Source organism: Crocuta crocuta, unplaced genomic scaffold, assembly GCF_008692635.1.
Source record: "Crocuta crocuta isolate KB4526 unplaced genomic scaffold, BGI_CrCroc_1.0 scaffold26, whole genome shotgun sequence".
Taxonomy (NCBI): Eukaryota; Metazoa; Chordata; class Mammalia; order Carnivora; family Hyaenidae; genus Crocuta; species Crocuta crocuta.
Window position 1 is genome coordinate 12,815,370 of NW_027532249.1, and position 26,139 is coordinate 12,841,508.

A 26,139-nucleotide genomic window follows, 5' to 3' on the forward strand; every position below is an offset into this window, starting at 1 on the left:
ATCCCTACTTCTGCTCTCCTCAGTGAGCCAATGAATATGCCACGCTTAGCTCAGAGGTCAGTTCCAACAAGCCTGCAGCTGCTTGCTGTCCTAAAATGTAATCAATCATATTATAATCACATGATGATGTTTCTCCACAAGACACAGTGTCTCAGCCACTGTTTTAGGCAAGAGAGGCTCAGTGACTACTGGACAATTTAGGGTATCACAGGAGACCTTTGTAGCTGTCACTTCACCACTTTTCATTCCAGGATTTCTTTGACATTGTTTCCTTATTTTGTATTCTTTCTCTTGTCTCAAATTCCCCATCAGTGTTAGTTTTTTTAAAAATTTGCCACTTGCACACCTTTGACCACTGATGGCCTTCAAGACTTAAAGCGCTTCTGCCACAAAGCTTTCCCCTACAATTATCAGTAATATTTTTAAAATATTTAATTCTGTTCCCGAACATAATATCCAGTAATAAATTGTGAAGAATTTAAAAGGTATAGAGGCGCCTGAGTGGCTCAGTCAGTTAAGCATCCGACTTCAGCTCAGGTCATGACCTCATAAGTCCATGGGTTCAGCCCCATGACAGGCTCTGTGCTGACAGCTCAGAGCCTGGAGCCTGCTTCTGATTCTGTTGTCTCCCCCTCTCTCTGCCCTTCCCCCCACTCACTCTGTCTCTCAAAATAAAGACATAAAAAAAATTTTTTTTTTAAAGAATCTAAAAGGTATAAAGAAAAAGAATCACCTGAAATGGAAACAGTAACATTTTGGTGTACTGTATTTCCTTTTAGGCTTTTTTCTGAATATTGACATACACAATATCTTCAGACTGAAATCCAACTGTATTCAATTCTGGAAACTGACTTTAAAATCAAGCAGTATAAACATTTTACTGAAATTTCAAAAGAATGAAAATGTAGGGGCGCCCGGGTGGCTTAGTCGGTTAAGCGTCCGACTTTCGCTCAGGTCATGATCTCGCGGTTCGTGGGTTCGAGCCCCGCGTCGGGCTCTGTGCTGACTGCCAGCTCAGAGCCTGGAGCCTGTTTCAGTCTGTGACTCCCTCTCTCTCTGACCCTCCCCTGCTCACACTGTCTCTCTCTCTCTCTCTCCTAGAAATAAAACATTAAAAAAAAATTAAAAAAAAAAATGAAAATGTAATCTACACCATAAATTGTAGAATTTGAGAGACAGAAGATACCTTAAAAACCATCAACTGTAATAGTGCCTTTTATGGTGTCTGTAAGTCATGTGCCTAACCCAGGTCTCCAGACTCCTCCACCCTAGGATCCAGAGCTCGAGATGTTAGACATCACTGCTACTACTAACAGCAGCTAACACTGAATACCTACTAAGGGGCTTACAAGTATTTATTTCACGAAGCAGTCCTAGGAAACAGGTACTACTGTTATTTAGCCAGACAGGGAAACCAAAGTACAGTAAAATGAAGGAGGCTGCTCAGTGTTCCCCAGCTACCAAGCAGAGGAACCAGTATGTGGATCCCAGCAGTCAGGTGCAGACATAAAGTGATGCCCCTATTCTCAGGGTCTCCCAACTATGTTACTTCCCTGTAATTTTTGTAAAGCTATCTTCCCTACATGAAAGCCATATAAAACTAAGTATTTAAAATTATGCACTGCTTGAAGCTTCTGTCTGAAAATTTAAGTGTATTTAAATGAAAAGCTGATTACCTTATCGATGAGAATTAAAAAATCTAAACATTTCATCCTTCTAAGTGTGCCTTTTTGTGGAAGGCAACTTTTCATTTTACAAAGATGTTTAGGTGGAGAGGCCTGTTCATTTCTTACTACTGATTGTCTCGTAAGTTAAAACTTGGCACACTAAAAAGAGATGCAGAGTTTAAATAACCAACTTATTTAAATTTCAATTAAAAAAACTTATGTCCTTTACTTTACCCTGAAATAGCTAAATAGGAAGGTACTGACTCATTCAGCTAAGGTACAGATGTTTTGCCTACTTTTTGAAATGCCCGTGCTGTCTGCTTGATGATTCCAGGTGGCCATATGCTACATCAGCTCCAGACCCCACTCCAGCAATGTCAACTGTGAAGGGGTGTTTTTCAGTGGACTTCTCTTGTACCTCTGTGACTCTTTTGTAGGTGCTGATCTTCTGAAGAAATTTAAGTTTCTAAAAGGTAAACCAAATTTAGTGTCTTTTGTTTGTGAATGCCATTGTTCTCCCTGGACAAAACAGGCAGGTGGAAAATATAAAGAAGCACTTTAATAATCATTTTTGCCAGTAAACTGAATACCTTGCTTTTAAACCAGGGCCATGATTTTCGTAGCTGGGGCACAGGTGAAATCAGGTCCTGGTCTATCATACCAGGACAGAATACAGATATATGGCCAGAAGTGTGACCACATTTAAATGTATTTTTACCACGGTTAATTCTTAGAAAAGAATGATGCAATGTAAAAAGAGAAATAATGCTTCTCAATTTCATTTTAATAAAACTCGGGTTAATGAGCTGTGACTGGAATAGAAGCTAAAGTTGCTTCAACAGGTATGCACTACAGAAAGAGATCTGCCCAAGAACAAACTACAGACTATGTATCATGAATAATCTTGACAAGATGACCTCTGAAGTCTGTGAACAAAGTATGATTCAGAATACTGTGCACAGGCCACTGTAGAAAACAGTACAGAGGTTCCTCAAAAATTAAAAATAGAATTAACCAGGGAGCCTGGGTGGCTCAGTCGGTTAAGCATCGACTTTAGCTCAGGTTATGATCTCGCAATTTGTGAGTTCTAGCCTCGCTCTGTGCTAACAACTCGCAGTCTAGAACCTGCTTCAGATTTTGTGTCCTCTCTCTCTCTCTCTCTCTGTCCTTCCCCGGCTAACACTCTGTCAATCTCTCTCGCAAAAATAAACATTAAAAAAAAATAGAATTAATCATATGATCCAGTATCCCACTACTGGGTATTTAAAGAAAACAGAAAACCTTAATTTGAAAAGATAGATGCACCTCTATGTTTACTGCAGCATTATTTACAATAGTCAAAATATCTAAGTTACCAAAGTATCCCTCTATAGATGAATCGATAAAGAAAATGTATTTGTATACAATGGCATATCACTCAGCCATAAAAAAAGGAGCTCTTGCCTTTGCAACAGCATGGATGGACCTGGGTATATGATGCTAAGTGAAAGAAGTCAGAGAAACAAATACTGTATGATTTCACTCATGTAGAATTTAAGAACAGATGAACATGTGTATTTACATATGCATAAAATACATCTGGAACAGTGAGGGAGGGGGGTTGCCTCCAGCGGACAGTTGGCATTATCTGGAGACATTTTAGGCTGTCACACAGAAGGTGCTGCTGGTATATAGTGAGTAGAAGTCAAGGATGCTGCTAAAACGTCCTATAAGAACAGAACAGCCTCCGTAAGAGAATTATCCAGTGGTGCTGAGGTGGAGGACCCCTGCTCTAGAAACACAGAACATTTGGTTTTACCATCAGTTACCACAGGGGAAGAGATTTTTCACTTTACACTCTTGAACTTTTGAATCTGTAATACTACTTACTCAAATAAATGAAAATTATAATGAGCAGTTGTGATAGGTTACTTACCTATATGTTGGTTCTCAGATATGTCAGCTTAGAGGACATTATCAGAAAAGACGGTAGGCTCTTGATAATTCAATCCCTGAATCTAAGATGCACTTCTGCCCTCTTTTCTGAAGGTGCTACCCTGTGTGTCATCTGCCAAGACAGAAGCTCCTTACGCCAAACAATTGTCCGCTTAGAGCTAGAGGATGAGTGGCAGTTCCGCCTCCGGGACGAGTTTCAAACTGCCAACAGCAGTGATGACAAGCCCCTCTACTTTCTTACTGGTCGCCACGTGTGAGCTTTTGAAGAGACCAAAAAGAGCGAGGGGATGCCTAGGTGGGGTGGGGCAGAAACAATTATTTGGGATTTCTTTCCTTTAAAGTACAATCACTGTGGAGCAAAGTGCAACATATTTGTTCTCCAAAGAAATCTGCCCATCCAACCCCAATCTGAGGCAGGTCTCTGGGGTATCACTCTCTTTCAGTTCCACTTTTGGGACCTTCAATTCAGGTTAACTCCACCCTAGGCAGTTATGCAATTACGACATGGTCTGCCACGGGAGCCTGAGGAGGGTGTACTTAGGAGAACGAACATGGAGTTTGCATTGTTTTCTACTACACTACGTTAGGGGGAAAACGGACTCTCAGCATTAGCTAGCCTGAATGTGTTACATGAGACTCACACCACTGGTGTGGAATTAAATGAAGATTAACGTTTGAGGCCTGAACCCTCAGTTTCTCTTCAGATCTGTACTTTGGTACAGTACTACTCAGGGGTCTGAATGATAGACTGTAGAAGATATTTGTATTTTAAAAAAAAAAAGTAGCTTTGTCTTTCTCTGTGCAGTGTTAGTTTAAGATTTATAATCTTATATGTATTGAAATTTTTGGCAAAATTTCCACAGGAGTTAAAAGTTTACTATTTAAACTGAACAAAACAAATCAGTAAATGGAGAGCAGGCACTGTATGCATTTATGCAGCTTCTCCTTGCTGAAATTCTTTTGGCTTTTTCATTCTTTAAAAACATTTCCAGTCTCTAAGCACATTATGTCTATAAGAATATGGAACAGAGTTTAATCTTGTACAAGGAGAACCTAATTCAGTAGTTGAGCCAATTAAGAAGCTTTTAGCAGTCACCACATGCCCACCCTGTTTGGTTGGAATTAAGCAGTTGGCACCAGCAAAGCTAAATGTCAGGCTCTGGTTCTGTGTGGAACGGAACTAGTTTCTTTCTTTTCAGGGCCTCAAGTAAAGCTTCCTTTAATAAAAGATACACTGAATAAATATCAACTACCTTATGCAGACAACAACACAAAAATTGCTCAAATGGGGAACAGAGCCATAGAAAGAGAGAGAACGGTTTTAATCCTACCAGTGATTCTTTTGTGAGGAGTAAGAAAGATTCCATTAAAAGTGTCTGACTCACTAAAATTGGCAGGGGGTGTTTGTCCAGTACCAACAGTGTAAGTTTCTCACCATATATTTTAATCAAACCCAGACTTTTAGAAATGTTCTAGAACAAAGTCTATTGGGAATTTATGCTTAAATTACTCCAGCTCTCATCATTCAACAATTTGACATTTTTCTCATTAGCCCATACGTACCACTTAAAATGGCCATTTTTACTTGAATTGAGGTCTTATTTGTGGCCTGAAACTACTGAGAAGGGGCTGACTAAGCCTGAATTTACTTAGAACAAAAAATGTTAATGGACCAGCTTTATTAGCTTGTGATAACAAGGAGTTTACTTACAGTAGTGAAAAAATGGAATGTACTAATCTGAAAATGGTTTGCAGATCTCTTGGTTTTATTACAGCTACGTATGATGCTTTAAATGTATTTTGAAATGAACAATTCCTTTAAACCCCATTTTAAATTCTCCTTCAGAGAGGATCTGTCTTATGTATACTTTAAAAATACTGCTTAGAATTTTTGGTAAAGAGGTACGTTTTGAACCAGGTTGATTTAGATATGAATGTATTTCAGTTGTTCCTGTTTTGTTGAAAGGGCCTAATGCAGATGATATCAAGAAACCCACTGTGCAATATTCCAGTATTTATAGGGCAAATAAAATACTTGAAATAATTCCAAAACACTTGTAACTGGGGCAGATGGCCTCTCAGGGTTTCTTCTGGCTTTATGGCTTCAAAGTCTTTATAAAGTGTGTTTTTTTAAGGTAGTAACTTTAGATGCAGGTACTCCATATTAGGGCTGTGCTCTGAAAAATCAAATGATTGCGATCTCTTAAATACTATTTAACCCTGTGGAAGAGAAATGCCAGAACAAAGCCAAAAAACCATCACCCCAATGATGGAGAACTCAAATTGACCTGCCTGTTCTCTTCAACCTATCTTACTAAGGTTTGGATCTTTTAAAATCACCTTATCAGTATAATTCCTTAAACAATGTTAGGTCCCCTTCTCCTTTAAGGATAAAATTGCACAAGCACAGGACACCATGATTTGTTAATATATACCCTGGTGTGTTCACTTTCAAGCCCTGCCATCCTTAAAACATTGTGGTATGAATGTGTTTGCTAGGCCTGCATAATAATTGATCTATAGACCTGTTGAACCTTGCCATGTATGACAGTTCACACAGGCTAATACTGAATGTAAACTTAGAATTGTTGTATTCAGTTATTTTGGCTGTAATTTATGCAACTGCTTTTTGTGATTCTTAGAAAAGGAGGCACCTGTGTTACTTTATTACTGTAAAATTTTCTTAACCAAAATTTGGTGAAGTTCACTAGTTGGTCTACCTCACATTTTGTTTATGATTCAAAATTGTCTTAAGTTGTGTCTACAGTATGTTGTCTTTTCATTTAATTTGGTGAATGTATTAAAATTCTCTCCCATCCCCTTAAATGGGATAAGTGTTTTCTTTACCCTAATTTCCTGGTATGTCCAAAAAAGACTTGAAGTCCACATATCACAGGTTGGATGACTCTTAAGATTCAACTATTCTGGCATAACAGTTCAAAAAAGTGTTAAATAAATACCTGTCGAGTGAAAAGCTGTTAACTTATACAAAGAAGATATACACACATATAAAGCATCTACACACTATGCCCATTTGCAGAGTTCCACATTACAGATGACAGATCTAAAAATGATTATTCAAGAAATACTAGAAATATTCATCGTGTAACTGTAATATTTTTATAGATGGAAACTATATTAAGCTTGGTGTCCTTAGAAACTTTTGGGGGCGCCTGGGTGGCTCAGTTGGTTAAGCGTCCACCTTCAGCTCAGGTCATGATCTCATGGTTCGTGGGTTCGAGCATTGGGCTCTGTGCTGACAGCTCAGAGCCTGCCTCTTGCTTCAGATTCTGCATCTCCCTCTCGCTCTGCCCCTCCTCCACTCACACTCTGTCTCTCTCAAAAATAAAACAGTAAAAAAAACAGAACTTTGGGTTGCTAGAACTGTGTAGTATGACATGAGGTGTTCATCTCCATTTCCAAACTACATAAAAAATAACTTTGTCATTTCAGAAAAATGGCTTTCAGTTCCATTATGTAAAGAGTGCTAGCATCGTAGACTTTGCTACAGAACCATGAAAACTCTTAGGGGCGTCTGGGTGACTCAGTCAGTTAAGTGGCCAACTCCTGATTTTGTCTCAGGTCACAAATTCACAGTTCATGAGATTGAGCCCCAGGTCAGGCTCTGCACTGACAGTGTGGAGCCTGCATGGATTCTCTCCCTCTCCCCCTCCACTGCTCCTGCTTACACACTCTCAAACTTTAAAACAAAATAAAAATACTCTTCTAGGCCAAGGACCCTTGGCTATTACCTCAGGAGAGGCGATAAACATTTTTTGAGTGTGGTGACAGATTTGGGAGCAAGTACAAACTCCCAGAGTTCCACTACATATTCCAAAGCAGCTGCTCCATCAGAAAGACGTAAAGCTCTGGATCTGACTGCTATACCTCTGTATCAACAACCTAAAAGCTGGAACAATTTTCAGTCTGTTCCAGGGAACAAGTATCCCTCAGGCCTCTCTTTGGTCATGGAAACTGACCCTTAAGCTTTCTCTAGGTCTAGGAGAATTCTGCTCTAGCACTGAAACTTGGTTTCACTGAAAGAAACCATCACAAAAGATATTTCAGGAAGATATTGGCCTGTAAACTCCCTTCCTGGCTTCAGCTGGGCTTGTCAAGACTGCTTTCTGCAGCAGGGCTCTGGGGCGCTTTGCCTTCAGTGTTGTAGCCCTGGCGATGGGCTCTGTCCCTGGAGCCTAGGGCTCAGAGAAGCCTCTGCCCAGCCCCTCAGTATTACCATGTCTCCCTCCTAGGGATAGCAGAGACTGGGCTGCTTCTAGGAAGCTGACCCCACTCGGCTGTCCTTGCCACGCCAGCTTCCTCAGCCTCTGCAAGGCACTCAGGGTGGGGGACAACAGGACTGAGAACCAGTTGGAGCCCAGTGTTTCCAGAGACCCAGTGCCAAGGGGCAGTGGGCCCAGCACCGTCTCGAGCTGGGCCCCAAACATAGCCCCATGAGCTCTGCCAGATGGCTTTGAAGGTGATCTAAGTAGGCCCCTTATCTGTACATAGTGACTGGGGTAGGGGATGGCTGGCCAGTACAGCAGCTGCCTCTCTGTGCTGAGCACAGNGGCCAAGGTTTAAAGCATTCACTCACGTGATAAATTCCTTCTGCTCTTAATTGTCAAGTGCTGAGCTAAGGAAAGCATCTACTTCAGTGACTATGACAAAAGATGGAATACATTATAAGAAAAAAAGTTGTTTTCTGACCACTTGTTTGTTCTGTAAGTAGTCCAGTGTATTTTATTTTTACTAGAATGGTATGGTGGGAGGAGGGGTTATTATTAGACAGTTATCTTCCCTTTATTTGCCAAAAGGCCCAAGGACCATGAGAATAGGTAGAAGACATATGTATGTCTGCACTCTCCATAAATCAAATCAGCAATCTTAACTCCTGGTGAAATATGGCTAGACAGGTCTATAGCTGTGCTTCTATCCAGATACCCTAGCTGGGAAGCCACAAAATATAAGCAAGAACAATTACAATATCACTGTCCTTATGACAGTCATATTTCACTCAATGGTAAAATATTGACTTTTATAATTCTTGCAAATTAAAACCACTGCACATCCTGTAGATAAGGGCATAACCCGTAAAACCTTGTAGTTCCAGTCTATACTTGTAATTCCTATAATGACTATATAGCAGATATTTTTATAATGAACAACTATTCAAGGGCAGCTGACAAATTCAAAGGCATTTGACCATGGCCATTAGTGTATACTCACAGTGTCCATTACTGCCTCCACTACTCTGAAAAGATCGCTCTTCTTTTTCTAGTGTCACTCTTCAGCCTTCAATTGTGATGTGATGGTGCTGACCATTCTTGATTCTTGAAACTCTTCCTTTGGTTTCTAGCACTCTCTTCTGATCCTCTGACCTCTTCCCATATACTCTTCTTCAAGACTCGTAAATGATCGTGTTCCTCACAACTCTCTCCCACCCTGTCATTTTACAAACCTCAGGGTGGGGACATCTCTTCTAAACCTCTACATAATTAAATTAATAAATTTAGTTCAAATTTCTCTCAAACTTTAGATCAACATATCCAATTATATACCAAACAGGTATCTCCCCTTAGAGATTCTACAACCACCTCAAAATCCTTACCAAAACTGAGTTCATCCTTCCTAGTCCAATCCTCTAAGCATACTTCTCCAGTATTCCCTTCTGAGCCAATCCATCTACTCAGTTACCCAAATCAAAATTCCAAATTACCCTAAATTCTTTGCCATGATCCTTCTGTGGTCAGTTATCAACTCTTTCAATTCTTCCATTTGTCTCCTCAAAGCTTACCTGTTTCCTCTTCTCCATCACACATCATAGCTTTAGTGTTTTCATATTTTTCACCCAGACTCCTATAAGCAGTCTCTTAATCTCTAAATTCCAGATTCTTCACCTGAGTTATCATGACAATTAAATAAAATAATGCAGCACTATACTGAAGGTGTGACACACAGCAAACACTCAAAAGTTAGAGGTTACTAACACTATTATAGAAACACCTAGATTGTAGAAGTTATTTGAGGGGCTGTTTCTTCAATATAAACATGAAAATTAACAGTGTTCCTAGTAACTGTAAATTTAAACCAACCAACCAATCAATATATATTCTTTACTCCCAAGTTCTCTTGAAAACACCAAGTCTGGTTCCCCAAAGAAGCATACCATGTTTCTATGGAAACTGGATCTGTATTATGAGATTAACAGTTACTATAGCAGCTATACTATACCCAAAAATTTCATGCTTTTTTTAAAAAAAGTTACAATCCTTGTCAGACAAATGATGACACCAGGGATAACTACAAGTTTAAAGTCCAAAGGGAAGGGAGAGTCAAAAGTCAGACCATTATGATGAGTCAAAAGGAAATATTTACACCCCTACAAATAGAGTACAGAGCCTTATACCACTCTATGAATGTGAAAAGCATACATCTATAGAGGGATAAAATACACATCAGCTAATTTAAAGCCCTAAATTTCAGCTGGTTTTTAATGAAGATATGATTATTTCATTCATAAAAATAATCTATGTTAGACCATAATGATGCTTCATTCTTGGGCTATGGCTCTTTCTTTAAAAGATCAGAGTATTTTCATGTTAGAATTCTGCTTTTGGAAGACCAAGTTCAGAGTTGTTACTGACAAACTCATCCTTTGACAAACTGGTGAAACTTTTAAGAAGCCAGTATTTTAATTCTATTTTAAGGTATTAAATTTAACTCCCTGAAAAAGAACAAATGACAACACACTATCATCACATTTATCACTTAGAAAAAGCTATCGAGTATTTTATTATTTTATTCTACATTATATACAGGTCATAAAAGGCCACAGCAGTTTTTCAACATATAAACCCTTTAAAGTAGAGGGCACTATGAAGGATAGACAAGTATCAAAATGAAGTCCAGTAACGCAGGCATATACTCAGTGTAGTATTTCTGAGGAATAACAAAGCAGATACCAAGTCATCCATAGTTAGTTTACAACTATTCCACAGGTTTTTATAAACCTTTGGGATCTGTTAGTAGCCTAAGTGTACCCAATTAACATTTATTTTAAGAAATAAAACCAGAATGAAAGAAGAATAAACTTGGGAGGTTATTTTCTAATTCTAGTCACGACAAGAAAGCTTTCCAAGAAAGAAAGCCTCAATTCTATACCACCTTCCACTTCCTCTTGCATCAAGAATAGGAAAGAAAGAAATGGAAGAAAATGCTCAATATTCCAAATTCTTCCTGCTTATTTGTAACTCTGCTTTCTTGAGGGGATTCCTTCAAAATATATTTCAGACCCTTTAAGAATTAGCTTTGAATTCCTGAACATGCAATATTGTACCCTCCTTGAATAGTAACTCAAAAACATTGGTTTCCGCTCTGTAAAAGTACAATCTTTAAAAACTATAACTGGTATCAGCAGATCAGTATAAAAAAATACAGTACCAAGCTACACTGGTATATTTCCATATTAAGAACTTCAAAATATACTTATCACTGAGACCATAGTCCTTGCATTAGTTTTCAGTCCACTATGAACAATTATCTGCTGCATGTAAACATGTCTAAATAACTATAGATAAAATACATCAATCATAAATTTCTGTAAAAGATAATAAAATATCTTCTTTAAAAAACAAAACAATAATAAGCTATTACTGCATTGTTTCCAATTTTATGAAAATGGAACAACCTTATGGTTGTTGCCAGTCCTGAGTTCATTGTAATAAAAATGGCCCTAGTTCCTGGTTAAAGTCAGCAACCAATCCATTCTCTTCAGTAGATGTCTTCTAGTACTGCAGGAAAAGAGGCAAGAATTTGTCTTAGGTGTTATTTTGTCCATTAATAAAATTATAAACCAGAAACTGACCAGTGCCACAGTACTGTGTTGCAAAGAGTTTTCCATCAGGAGTGGGATCTGAGAAAGCAATTTCTTCTTTACTCAAATATGAGCCATATATAAAGTTACTCCTATTAAAAAAAAAAGGGGGGGGTGAAAGGGTAAAAAAATTAGTGTTTTTAACATTAAAACTGGAAAAACCTATCAAATACAATTTGACCATTCAGACTTTTCAGGTCATGTTTATGTTCTAAATATTGTTGAAAATAACTGTTCACCTAGATTATTAATAATGTGAGGTAAAAAATTTTTAGGAAAGCAACAAGTTTTATTTATTATTTTTTTACATTTTTTAACTTTAATTTTTCAGAGAAAGACAGAGAATTTGATCAGCATAATAAGAAATAATTTGTCACAAATGACACAAATGACACTCCACCTGCTTATGTCTGTTTCCAAGAGGTGGTTTCTATCCTAGAAATACTTGTCAGTTAAATACATAAAATAAAACTACCTTAGCCTAGTTTTGAAAAACAAGTAATGCTGATAGTTATTTTGCTCTCTTCTCTCTAGATACGTTGCAATTAAAATCTATAGTAAATTATTTAACACAAATTCCATTTTCACTGTTCTGTATGACTTACCCTCTTCCTTGACACAAAGATAGGAACCATGTGATGGTATATAAGCAAATTGGCTATTTAATCTTTATTTTGTATTCTATAAAGAAATACGTCACAACTAAATCAATTCCACCCAGCCTTAGAAAACAAATTTTGACACACACACACACACACACACACACACACACACATATGTATCTGTAAGCAACAACAGTTTTAAAAACATTTACTCAACACTTCTTCATGATAAAAACACTCAACAACTCAGAGTAGAAGTAACTTTCTCAACCTGATAAAGAACATCATGGAACCTGAAAGTTAACGTGAAGACAGAAAAAGTGCCTTCCAGAGATCAGGAATAAGGGAAGGCTATCTGTGCTCGCACCTCTTCTAATCAATAGTGTACTCACTTCAAGCTCTAGCCAGGGCAAGTAGATAAGAAAAAGAAATTAAAAAGCAGATCAAGAAGGAAAAAGTAAAAAACTCCCTCTTTATGGAGATACTTTTAGATGATCTTATATATACAAAACTCCTAAGGGAGTCACAAAAAAACTATTAGATCTAATAAAAAGGAGTTCTACAAGGTTCCAGGATACAAGATCAGTATTAAAAAACTAATTGGAGTGCCTTGGTGGCTCAGTCGGTTAAGTGTCTGACCTCAGCTCAGGTCACGATCTTGCAGTTCATGAGTTCGAGCCCCGCATTAGACTCCCCACACTGGGCTCTGTACTGAAAGCTCAGAGCCTAGAACCTGCTTCGGATTCTGTGTCTCCCTCTTTCTCTGCCCCTCCCCTGCTAGTGCTCTCTCTCTCTCAAAAAATGAATAAACAGGGGCGCCTGGGTGGCTTAGTCGGTTAAGCGTCCGACTTTCACTTAGGTCATGATCTCGCGGTTCGTGGGTTCGAGCCCCGCGTCGGGCTCTGTGCTGACTGCCAGCTCAGAGCCTGGAGCCAATTTCAGAGTCTGTATCTCCCTCTCTCTCTGACCCTCCCCTGCTCACGCTGTCTCTCTCTCTCTCCTAGAAATAAAAAATATTAAAAAAAAAAAATGAATAAACATTAAAAAAATGTTTAATTAATTAGATTTCTATATACTTGAAATTAATAATCCAAACCATAAGAGACTCTTAAGGATAGAGAACAAACTGAGGGTTGATGGAGGGATGTGGGAGGAGGATGGGCTAGTGGGTGATGGCTATTAAGGTACTTGTTATGATGAGCACTGGATATTATATGTTAAGTGATGAACCAGTGAATTCTGCTGCTGAAACCAATACTGCACTATGTTAACTAAAACTTAAATAAAATTTTGAAAAAAAAATATATTTGCAGATCAAATATATCCGATAAGGGACCTGTCTCCAGAATATATGAAGAACTATTACAATTTACTAAGAAAAAGAAAAACTAACAATGGACATAGGCTTTGAATAGGCATTTCTCTGAAGAATATATATAAATGGCCAATAAACACATGAAAAGATGGTGACCATCATTAGCCATTAGGAAAATGTACATCAAAACCAAAACGAAATACCACTCCACACTCTTTAGAATAGACAGATAATAAAAGACAGATAGTAACAGGTGTTGGTGATAATATGGAGGCTCATATGTGGCTGAAGGGATTGTAAAATAGTGTAGCTACTTTGATCAACAGTTTGGCAGCTATTCAAAATGTTATACAACAGTTACTATATGGCCCAATAATTCTACTCCTACGTATACACTGAGAGGAAAAAAAATGCAAAAATTACCAAGAAATAAAAATACACAAAAATTTGTACATGAATGTTCACAGATTATTCACAGTAGCCAGAAAGTACAACCAACCCGATGTCCATCAACTGATGAATGGATAAATGGAATGTGGTGGTAAATGCACATAATGGAGAATTATTCGACAATAAAAAAAGGGATAAAGCACACAGACACGTGCTACAATACAGATGAACCTTGAAAACCTTCTAAATAAAAGAAACCAAACCTTCTAAATAAAAGAAACCAGTCACAAAAGGCCATATATTATAGGAATCCATTTATATGAAATGTTCAGAATAGGCAATTCATTCAGATAGAAAAGTACATTAGTGACTGTCAGAAGGTGGGGGAGAGGGAAATGGGGAGTGACTCCTAATGGGTGTGGGTTTTGGGGGGAACAGTGATGGACATGTTCTGGAATTAGAAAGTGATGATGGTTGCACAGCCTTCTGAATTTACTAACCCACTCACTGTATAGATGAATTTTATGCTACATAATTATATATCAGTAAGGCTTTTTAAAACAAAACCTTTTTATTTAGCTAAGATACAGACTTAAAATTTTTACAATGTAATCTTAACAATGTGAACTGAGTACATAAGAAGAACAATAAATGAAAAAATAGAAACTAAAAAAAATAAATATAAAAAATATAAATAGTTTTAACAGGAAGCTTATGGTGGCGATCTCTCTCTCTCTCTGCCCTACCCAACTTGTGCTCTCTCTTACTCTCTCTCTTTCTCTAAGTGAATAAACTAAAAAATAATTAAAGAAAAATAAGTAAAACTGTTTTTCATTTACAAAAAAAATAAAGGAGGAGCAACACCCTCATATTTAGGACTATTAATTATTTCAGCAACTACATATTCCAGGTTTAGTTTTGAAAGAGCTAGAAATAGACCTGCCTGCTCTTATGAAAATTGTGGGCAGACCTGAGCCCTCCTGATCACTATTTACAATAAAATAGGGGGAAGAGACCAGAAACACATTAAGGCTCTAAGATTTCTGGAGCCTTAGGATCTCACAATGATGAGTTACTTTGAAAGCTATACCTACAGATAACAGCAGACAGGGATTCTAGGAATAAACAAAAACAAGAGACGGACATTAAATCCTCATCTGCATGATTAATTTGAACCTCCATTAATCTGTTAGCAAAAGTGCTTTAAAAGAACAAAAACCAAAACATGCAATTTATTGGAGCCTTTTCCTCTATATCCTTAATTTAAAATCAAGCAATAAAAGCAAACTAAAAAACTAGTAAGAGACTTAAATAATTTACAAATAATATTCTTAAATTAAGACAAATTTTCTTAAAAGCTAAATTCCAAAAAATTTTTCCCACAATTATTTTCTTTAAAATTCTGATATTGAACATAGTTTGAAATAAGTGGGTTATTTTGACCTAATATAGTTAAAAGTAAGTAAAAATGGTTTAATCTTATTTAACTGATAGTGTTTTCTCCCCCCTCAGATTAACTTCACATAAAAAACACAGATCCAATTCACTGACAATCTTACAAAAATCTTAAGATAAAGGTTATACATTTAAGATTAACTAAATGCCAATCTTTATAGTAAACATCTGCTGAAATCTTAAAACAACAGAAAATGACTTGAAGAATTACATTCAAGTTACCTTAGGCATTCAATCATGCGAGAAGCAATTTTCTTCCGACGCATCATGCTGAATACCCAAATCCGACTGATCCCACAGATTGCAGGCTCTGGCAATGTTGAACAGCACCAGGCTTTCTGCCTTTCAAATCTGACTTTTTCTTCTTCTGACCTGATAACTGGAAGTTTCTCTTCTATAACTCTGTAGCCCTAATATAGCAAAATTAGGGGAAAAATTTTAAAGTAAGAATATTAATTAGCAATTGTCTAGTATTAACCTTAGTGAGGAGGTCACTATATGTGTCAGGCTTCTTAACAAACTATGAAGGTCATGTATGTTTTGACTCCCACTTTAGGAAATAAACCTGAATCTCCATTCTGTTCTAATTCACTTACTAGTTACGTGACTGTGAGAGGAGTTCCTCATCTATAAACTAGAGAAAACTGTTGAGAAATTAAGTAAGGTAATACATACAAAATACCTTGCCAACATGGCTGGCCCACAATGGCAACTGAATGTTATTGTTTTCTCTACCTCCTATATTCTAAGGACCAGCAAAAGCACGAACTCAGCAGTCCTAACAACTGTTTCTGTGATTGCTGCCACAGTTTTAGGGTTCACAGCTATGCAAGAACTAGGAATAGGGATAGGGATGGCAGAAGAACCAAGAATTTAAAATGCTGCTTTCCCCATACTCCCATCTCTTTAAAAAAAAAAAAAAAAACCAAAGTGGTTTAAAAAGGATAGTATCTCCTCTATCAGTCTAGTTGGACAACAGTCAGCCTTCTGATGGGACATGGCACAAAACTTAAAACAATCAGACAATACAATGAAGAATTAACAAAAACAACCAACCATTACATAACTATCTTCTAAACACTGCAAAAGTCATTTGTGGAACTAGGCAGAATAGAAATGGAAAAAAAAAAAATCACAAAAGTTTATACTATGTAAAATTAACTCAGTTTCAATATGGCAAACTCTACAAGTCATTTCATATCAAATTTATGTCCCCAATTTAACTTATCAGCTATACATATAAATCAATTTTGTTAAAATAAACAAGATTCATAAAGCTGTACAATTTAAGTCTGAATTTTTTTAACATACAGAAGTTAATTCATGCAGACTTGTTTTGACTTTGTTTTGTTCAAAGACTTTATAATAAAACATACGTTTGTAGGCAACTATTAACATACTAAAAGATACCAACTGAACAAAAGTCAAATCCAATGTGCAATCAATTCATGAACAAGAACTCAGCTAAAAAAAAGACAATTCAAATAAGGCATGCCTTCTTTGAATGAACATGATTAGAGTCCAGAATCTTCTGTTCTCCTGAGTTGGTCTGTTAGTACACAACTTACCCAATGTGAGCATATCCCTTTAGAGGTGATTCTTTTATTTAGTTTTTGTGCAATTTGGCTCCTAAATACAAACCAAATTCTCACCTAGTGCTCAACCAAAGAAGTGCTGATCTATTCTGGGGATAGGCAACTTCTTATAAAGAACTAGGTAGTCTTTTGGGCTTTGTACGCCACCTGACTTCTGCTGCAACTATTCAACTCAGTCTTTGTAGTGTGAAATCAGCCACCAGACAATATGTAAGCAAATGGACATCACTATATTACAGTAAAATTTTATTTACAAAATTAGGCTGGGTTTTGCCTTGGGCAACAGTTTGCCAACCTTTGCTTTATTCCAGTGCTAAAGGCACTGAAGCATACATTACATTAGTATCCAACATGGAAACTTCCTAAATAAAATTTTAACAGTACTTTTGACTTATAAAAATTTTATTTTATATACTAACTTGAGAAACTAATTCTCATGCAAGATACAATTCCACTTAATAAATAATCACACACAGGAATGCTGACATTCAAATGCTTCTTTACATCAAATGTTAACTTTACCAAGATTATGTTATTCAAGATTACTCAGTGAACTCTTTAGACACCAAATTACATGTGATCACTCTTTAAAAGTCACTTACCCACTGGATATGTTCTGCAATTAGGCAGCCAACTACTTTTTTGTCGTTAGAAATAAACAGAAGCGTTTTAGTTCTGGAATAGCACATTAGTGGAGCCTGTTGGAAACCTAAATCATTATCAACCATCTCTCTAATCTCGTCAACCTGCCAAATAAAGAAAGTATTTTTGTAACAATAAGAGCAATGTATAAATATAAAAATATACTATTACAGTTCAGTAGGTTGAGTACATTATTCGAAGCAGGACATTGTTCAAAGAGTTCTTTGGTGGAGGGCAGGGCGCCTGGGTGGCTCAGTTGGTTCAAGGGATCAAGCCCCATGTTGGGCTCTGCACTGAGTAAGAGAACCTATATAAGTTTCTCTCTCTCTCAGCTCCTACTCTCTCTATAAATAAAAATAAACATTTTTTTAAGTTAAGAAAAAGACTTCTTTGGAATGATTGTGCTGACCTACTGTTTATCAAGGCCTGTGGAACAATGTGCAAGAAGAGGAAAGAACTGGACAATAATGCCAAGAACAGCAGTCTAAAGAACAAAAACAGTGAGAGCTCCTACAATGGACAATAAGAACTTTAAGGCTTCCCATTAGAAGCATCATGGGTTTGAGGATTGGAGAGAACTTCACTGGAATCTTACCCAGGAAGCACTTTTCTTTCCAAGCCTTAATTAGTACTCTTATCAGTAAAATGGAAGTGAGAGGAAAGAAACATTCCTTATTTATTTATTCCTTATCAACCACTGGTCAGATATTATGCAAAGCACTTTATAGATATTATCTTACTTAAATCCAACATCTCTTGAAAGTCTATGGTTCCTCACTTTACATGTGCAAGGAAAAAAACTCAAAGGTAACTTTCCCATGTCAGATATTGGACATCTAGAAAATCAAGGAGCAGAGATTTGAATCCTTAATATGAATATGACATCAAACTGTGCTTCTTTTAGTTTGCCTCCTAGAACTGTGATCAAGGTCAAATATGATAAGCTCGAATTCTTGTAGGCACTCAAAGGTTTTTATAAGTACTCAAACATTAATTCTTTCCCCAGTTAAAAAATAAAATGCAAGAAGTACCTGGGTAGCTCAGCTGGTTTAAGCATCTGACTCTTAATTTCTCTCTTTTTTTAGATTTTTTTTTTTTAATGTTTTTATTTATTTCTGAGAGAGAGAGAGAGAGAGTGAGACAGCGTGAGCAGGGGCGGGTCAGAGAAAGAAGGAGACACAGAATCTGAAATAGGCTCCAGGCTCTGAGCTAGCTGTCAGCACAGAGCCCGATGCAGGGCTCAAACTCACAAACCGTGCGATCATGACCTGAGCTGAAGTCGGACACTTAACTGACTGAGCCACCCAGGTGCCCCTGACTCTTGATTTCTTAGGTCATGATCTCACAGTTTATGGGATTCAGCCCCACACTGGGCTCTGCACTGACAGTATGGAGCCTGCTTCAGATTCTCTCTCCTTTTCTCTGCCCCTCCTCTGCTCAGGCTCTCTTAAAAATGAACAAAGACTTTAAAAATGCAAATATTTAAAAATGCAAAATACTCATTTGTGTTACTAAGTTTAAAATGAAAATAACCCCTTAGGACCATTAAAGTCTTCATACCTCTGACATGTAGAATACCATGTAATACATCCTTTATTCAGGGATGAAAACTCAAGTCCTTCTAGCCCTGCAACTCATATTTCAGTTCTTAAAGGCAAATGACTCAAAATTCCTTAGATTTTCATTTTTAACCCATTATGGGATACTAGCTAGTAACAAACATACTGCATTGTTACTAAGATTCTGCCCTGAGAAACTAAAATGAGGAAGTTCACATTCACTGAATAGTCTTAGTTAAGAAAAGTCTAGGGGCACCTGGGTGGCTCAGTCGGTTGGGTGTCCAACTTCAGCTCAGGTCATGATCTCGCGTTTTTTGAGTTCGAGCCCCACATCAGGCTCTGTGCTGACAGCTCAGAGCCTGGAGCCTGCTTCTGATTCTGTGTCTCCCTCTCTCTCTGCTCCTCCCCTGTTCACATTCTGTCTCTTAAAAATGAATAAACGTTAAAAAAAATTTTTTTTAAAGTCTAAATGCCACATATGGTAATGTAGCAAACAGTAATAGCTGGAATTTCAAAAATTACATAATTTTCATTTAGTCAATCAAATATTAACGAACAAATATTTGTTTTTATGACAAGGATCAACATTTCAAATACAAAACAGGTGGCATGGTTATGTGTCATTCTAAACGCTATTGTCTATATTATTAGGCAGTGATTGTACGGGAGCTTATTTGGCTATCTGGGACTGTCCAGTCATACATAATACAGGGTATCTGAAAAGTCAAAAACCATGAGATAAAGTAGAATGTTAGCTACATTTTCAAATAGTAGGGTTAAAGTGTTTCTTTCAACCTCCCTTTCAAGTGAAGTTATCCTAAATTTAAAACAAATTTTTTTTAATGTTTATTTATTTTTGAGAGAGACACAGAGTGTGAGCAGGAGAGGGGCAGAGAGAGGGAGACATAGAATCCAAAGCAGGCTCCAGGCTCTGAGTAGTCAGCAAAAAGCCTGATGCGGGGCTCAAACTCACAAACCGCGAGACCATGACCTGAGGTGAAGTCGGACACTTAACTGACTGAGCCACCTAGGTGCCTCAAGTTTAACCTAAATTTAAAGAGGTCCAATTGTTAATCTAAAAAAAAGCATAAATAATTTTCCTTGCATCTTCGAGACATTTTGGACATAGCTCAGTGAAATTAAGATTTTCAGGCAGACAACTGGACCCACTGCTGTCTATTACAAAGTACTTCTGAAAAAGCACGCGGAGATTGAAAAAAAAGAATATATTATTTGAAAATGTAATTAATAGTAAACCATTTAAAAATAAGTTCATCCTGTATTTTCCTTTTAAGATACTTGATATAATAGAATGATTCCAGACTTCAATAACTCTCTGGTTTATTTCTCTGAACCTTCAAAGTATGGAACTCTAAGTTGGACTAAATCTGGTTCACACTAGATAAGAGGATCTTTTTAAGTTTTCTACATTATACTGTAAATGAGAATATATGTTTTTCTCTTTTAACATTATATGATTACCTCATATTTAATTTCAGATTATTGTAACCTATTATTATATCCTCTTCTCCAATAAGCTTTTATTTAAAAATATACTCTTGGGGTGCCTGGGTGGTTTGGTCAGTTAAGCATCTGACTCTTGATTTTGGCTTAGATCATGATCTCAGTTTGTGAGCTTGAGGCCCGCACTGGGCTCCACGCTGACAGTGCAGAGCCTGCTTGGGATTCTCTCCCTCTCCCCGCCACCCTCTCTCTCTCCCTCCCTCAAAATAAGTAACTGAACTTCAAAAAATAAAAATAAAAATTTACTCTCAACATGAAACTTTACAACTGTTAATTTTAATTTTTGAAGTCATTTAAATTTTAATTATAATTCTGATTCTTAAAGTCACTTTTGTGGTATCATAAACTAGCATTCCTTTTGTATCAACACTCAATTTACAGACAATATGGTAATCAATTCACTAAATATTTATTTCACATATCCTAAATACATTAGAAGTTTAAAGCATAATTTTTCAGCTGGGTTGTATTCCTTATTCTATAAATGCTTATTTCTTATTTTCAGAATTGGTGTTTAAACATGCTAGGCCAATAATGCATTATCCTGTTAAAACTGGCTACAAAATTACATTATCCATTCTACATGAAGTTTCACTGGAATTTACCTTTTTCAGAGCATACTTTGGGTCTTCAGGAAGAACCATTATTATCCTGCCATCAGGATATTCAGCCAGAATTCTTTCTTTTTTCCAACCCTAGATATAAAAAACATGAATGAATTTTATGTTGCCATATTTCATTCATCATATTCATGTACAAGAAGAAAAATATACTGCTGTGTCTAAAAATTGCAAACATGGAAAAATATTCTCATTAATGTTTAATAAGACATGATAAGTCAGCTACTTTGTTAAGCATACAATAGGTACAATGCAAGCTAACTTCTCTATACTACTCATTCAGATATCTAATACCACAAGTATATTTTTAATTTATCATTGCCCATTTTAAATTAATTTTGAAAATCACACACCAAAAGCAAGCCCCTTAAAATAAGTGATTCCCAGAGCCTGAAAGATAACTCTCCCAGTTTCTTGATAAGAGAACTCTTAAATTCCTTTGGAACATGGTTACCTCCACAAACACTCATGGTTTTATGTCTGGCATGCCAAAGACCTCCAGGAGGTTTTAAATGAACTGATTTGCATGCAGTAGCCCAATATGTAGTAAGGAATAGTTTTTATTCTTATTGATCACAACTATCAAAGTCACAAGAAGGAGACTATAAAAATATAACTACCTTCTAAGAATCTAATAGGGAAGGAGAAGCTACGTTGTGTGTATCTGAAGTTAAACATACTCAAAAAAAGAGAGGTAATAAACTCTTCTTCAGATCCACACTCGTGGTGATTAATGAGCAGAACCTGCATGAAAAAAAAACAAAACAAAAGCCACTTAAATCTAGTAAGATGGGACTGAACCAGAGGTTAAAACTAGGAGCTGTGAAGTTAATAGTAAGTACAGAAGGAATGAGCTCAACTGGTTGTTCCATTTGCCTTACCCAACCAACTTTACATTAAAAAAAAAAAAAGTTTCAAGAAGCAATATGTACTTCTATTAGAGAAAACCATGATTGATTATGAAAGCTCAATAAAATCAAGAGAAAAGCAACTACATTTTTTTTATACTATGGCAAGTCTGAAAGGAGGCTGACTTTCCATTAAACAATTTAGAATGGCTTTTTAGGAGAGGGGCAGAATCTTAGGGACAAAAAGTCTAGTAATAAGCTTGGTAAATGAAACAAATTTAAAGTTTGTTTAAAAAACAGAGTACCCAAAGATAAAGTAAAATTCAGGTGACTGTAACTGTGACTGGTTAAAAGATTTGAAAAGGAGCAGAAACAACAGACACAGAAGTCATTTTTTTTCAAATTAGAAATTAAATCTGAATTTAGGTAAACAATTTTTAAAGAGTATAAAAGACATCACCTCTTCAAAAAAATTTATATTACTATGTTAATTTAGTAAAAAGCTTTTTAAAATAAATCTGCTTTCCATAAAATGAAAAAAAGAGACTTTTCATCTTAAAAGTTAAACTACAAATTCAATGAAGAACTAGAAAATTTAACCCCCACTTATAAGAAAGTCATAGTTCCTGAGCTGAATTTAATCTAAAGAAAATTTGATAAATTTACCTATTACCTTTAAAACAAAAATACTGGTCTAATGGCATTCTATTGCACCATAGGCACTAGACAAATTATTTGGTTTTAGTGACATTTTAGTGTAAAACTTTTTCTTGAAACAATTTGAGACTTGCACATTCATGCAGAAAATTCTATCACAATTGGATCTGACATAATTTTATGTTTTAAATATGACTGTTTCTTCACACACATATAAGCAGCAAAAATTTGTAAACGGCAGAGTTACTATTTCTCAGGCTTTTCTCATATTCATGAAGACAGTGTATTTTAGTGAAAACCATTCAACGGTTCTGGAGTAAAAGTTCAGAGTTTAAAGCTCTGTTCTTGGTCGTCACTAGCTATATAACTTGTGCAAATTAAAATTCTGTTTCCAGATCTAGGCTATGTACAAATGGCTGTCATCACCTCCATCACTTAGCTGCTTATTAAGAGGGTTGTTTTAAGATAATTCCTCACAGAGAGTAGCCACTCGGTAACTTTCATTCTACCTTAACCATAATATCAAACTAAGATCAGTGCCCTACTCTATGAAAACCCAAGTTGATTAATAAAGTCCCCAAAGTTAAATACAACGAGAAATTCAAAACAGAGAGATGAAAGAACCAAGTAGGCTAATATCTGTAAAATAACATACTCGAGGCACTTATATGCCTCAACTGCAATTATCTTTCCTAGAGTTAATAACCCCATGACCCTCCTGACTTTAACTAAAGTTTAGAGAAGATTGTCTGTTGTCTAAAACTGAGGCAGAGGCAAAGGTTGTGGGGAAAGGGTGAATGCAATTTAGACAATAACCAAACAGCCACAGCTTTCCACAAAGATACAAATTCCAATGCAGTGCGTTTGCACTTCTCACCTTTAGCTCTAAAATGTTACATATATCCCTCTGGTAGCAAGTAATATTTTTCCAAACCCCAAATTTTCTTTCACCCATTTATTTGGCTGTGAAAAGCAGAAAGCTTTATTTTTTTTAAATGTCTTTATTTATTTCTGAGACAGAGAGAGAGAGAGAGAGAGAGAGACAGCATGAGCAGGGGAGGGTCAGAGAGACAGGGAGACACAGAATCTGAAGCAGGCTCCAGGCTCTGAGCTAGCTGTCAGCACTGGGCTTGACACGGGGCTCGAACCCACAAACCGTGAGATCATGACCCAAACTGAAGTTGGATGCCCAACCAACTGAGCCACCCAGTGGCTTGAAAAGCGCTCCAAAAGCTTTATATTCCTAGTAGCAATGATTTTTTGTTCCTTGCCACTGTATTTACTCTAAACTTTAGAATCTAAAGAATGAAAAAGATTTCTCCTCTTTTTCCATTTAAAAAGGATATAAACTGAAGACAAAATACATTAAGTGCTAGATACACTGATGTATACAAGTATCAAAATTCAACAAGATCTGTGGACTTAACTGTATGTAAATTATCCCCCATTTTTAAACTTCATACTAATCACGTTCATAAAAAAGCCTGAAGGAAAATACCCATGAAAAAAATACTCTGAGAAGTAAAACGAATAACCAACCAGCTTTTCAAGATTACCCATATTGCAAGAAAAAAAAGAGAGGGAGAACCTTCAGATTAACAGAGACTTAAGAAACATGCCAATGAATGCCAATATATGGATCTTAATTCAAACTAATAAACAGTATACAGAACTATATTTGGAGAACTTTGAACTCTAAGAGATACTGACAATAAGGAATTAACTGATTTTTCTTTAAGGGTGTGGTTATGTTTTGGGGCACCTGGTGATTCAGTTAAGCGTCCAACTGTGACTCAGGTCATGATTTCATGGGTGATGGGTTCAAGCCCTACATCAGGCTCTGCTGTCAGCACAGAGCCTGCTTTAGATCCTCTGTCCCCCCCACTCCCACCCTCTGTCGCTCCCCTGCTCTCTTTCTCTCTCTCTCAAAAATAAATAAAACATTAAATTTTTTTAAAAAATTTTTAAATAAAAAAAGTGTAGTTATATTCTTCAAAGAACTTTTATAATAGGGGTGCCTGGGGCTCAGTCATTTAAGTGTCCAGCTCTTGACTTCAGCTCAGGTCATGATCTCACAGTTCATGGGTTCAAGCACCAAACTGGACTCTGTGCTAGTAGTGCAGAGTCTACTTGGAATTCTCCCTCTGCCCCTCCACCGTTCACATGTGCTCTCTCTCTCTCTCTCTCTCTCTCTCTCAAAAGAAATACACAGGGGTGCCTGGGTGCCTCAGTCGGTTAAGCACCTGACTTCGGCTCAGGTCATGATCTCACTGTTCGTGGGTTCGAGCCCCACGTCGGGCTCTGTTCTGACAGCCAGTTCAGAGCCTGGAGACTGTTTCCGATTCTCCGTCTCCCTCGCTCAGATCATGATCTCACTGTTGGTGGGTTCGAGCCCCGCGTCGGGCTCTGTGCTGACAGCCAGCTCAGAGCCTGGAGCCTGTTTCTGATTCTGTCTCTCTCTCTCTCTGACCCTCCCCTGCTCACACTGTCTCTTTCTCTCTCAGAAATAAATAAAAAACATTAAAAAAATTTTTTTTATTAAAAAAATACACAAACTTAAAAAAAATAACTTTTATGGTAAAAAAAGTAATCTTTTCATCTTTTAGAAATACGGATTTTAAAATATCTATTAAAATGCTAATGTGACTTTGGGATCACTTCAAAATAACTGGGAAGGCTGGATAAAAGATATCCATGAATTATTAATTATTAAAGCTGGATGATAAGTACATGGGCATTCATTAGTGTATATGTGTGTTATATTAAACTTTTTATTTTGGAAAATTCAAACCACCCATTGTCAAAACACTACCAATGGCCTAAGGCTTGCTCAAGCATCATTTATTTAGAAATGAAAAATAGGGGTGTCTGGGTAGCTCAGTCAGTTAAGCATCTTGATTTCAGCTCAGATTATGATCTCACAGTTCATGGGATCGAGCCCTGTGTCGGGTTCTGCACTGACAGCACTGAACCTGCTTGGGATTCTCTCTCTGCACCTCCCCTGCTCACAGGCACATATGGTCTCTCTCTCAAAATAAATAAATGACCATTAAAAACAAAATAGAAGTGAAAAATAAGTGCAAAACAAATCTAGTCAGCAGAGCAGTTAGACCTGAGGTAAGGAAAAGGAATGAATGCAATGGGAGCACAAAGGGGCTTCTGAGATGCCAGTAACGGTTCTTGTCATATGGGTGTTGACTTTGTCAAAACATACCATATTAAGCTGTGTATTCATTATTTGTGTACTTTTCTTTACATGTTGTATTTCAATAAAATTTTTAAAAATAAGTACTAAAGCAATTTGAAAAATACATTTTATTTCAACAGCCAAGTTTAAGAATTGTTATGTATTGAAATAATTACTTTTTAAAATCATGTCTTTTCAAAATCATAAGTCTTCAGAAATGAAAGTAAATTAAAATTTAAATTAGCTCTGTCAAAATTCAGTTACTTT

The 26,139-nt window shown here is 36.7% G+C and overlaps 2 protein-coding genes across 5 annotated transcripts in view; one reads left to right on the forward strand and one right to left on the reverse strand.

Moving 5' to 3' along the window:
* GREB1L (GREB1 like retinoic acid receptor coactivator) overlaps positions 1 to 6,428 on the forward strand; it is a 282,191-nt gene extending 275,763 nt beyond the window's left edge. The window contains exons 35-36 of the mRNA XM_077778190.1: positions 2,002 to 2,140; positions 3,696 to 6,428. Of these exons, the coding sequence (XP_077634316.1) occupies positions 2,002 to 2,140; positions 3,696 to 3,859 (303 nt within the window). The 3' untranslated portion in view covers positions 3,860 to 6,428. The remainder of the gene's footprint in view (positions 1 to 2,001; positions 2,141 to 3,695) is intronic.
* A 3,937-nt stretch (positions 6,429 to 10,365) lies between these two features.
* ESCO1 (establishment of sister chromatid cohesion N-acetyltransferase 1) overlaps positions 10,366 to 26,139 on the reverse strand; it is a 68,494-nt gene continuing 52,720 nt past the window's right edge. For 3 of the 4 annotated variants that reach the window (XM_077778185.1, XM_077778182.1, XM_077778183.1), the window contains exons 7-10: positions 21,166 to 21,255; positions 17,438 to 17,581; positions 15,463 to 15,650; positions 10,366 to 11,570 (exon numbers count right to left, since the gene is read on the reverse strand). In XM_077778185.1, coding sequence (XP_077634311.1) covers positions 11,423 to 11,570; positions 15,463 to 15,650; positions 17,438 to 17,581; positions 21,166 to 21,255 — 570 coding nt within the window. In that variant the 3' untranslated portion in view covers positions 10,366 to 11,422. Of the gene's footprint in view, positions 11,571 to 15,462; positions 15,651 to 17,437; positions 17,582 to 21,165; positions 21,256 to 21,800; positions 21,925 to 26,139 lie in introns of those variants that run through there. The other variant, XM_077778184.1, reaches the window with a different exon arrangement.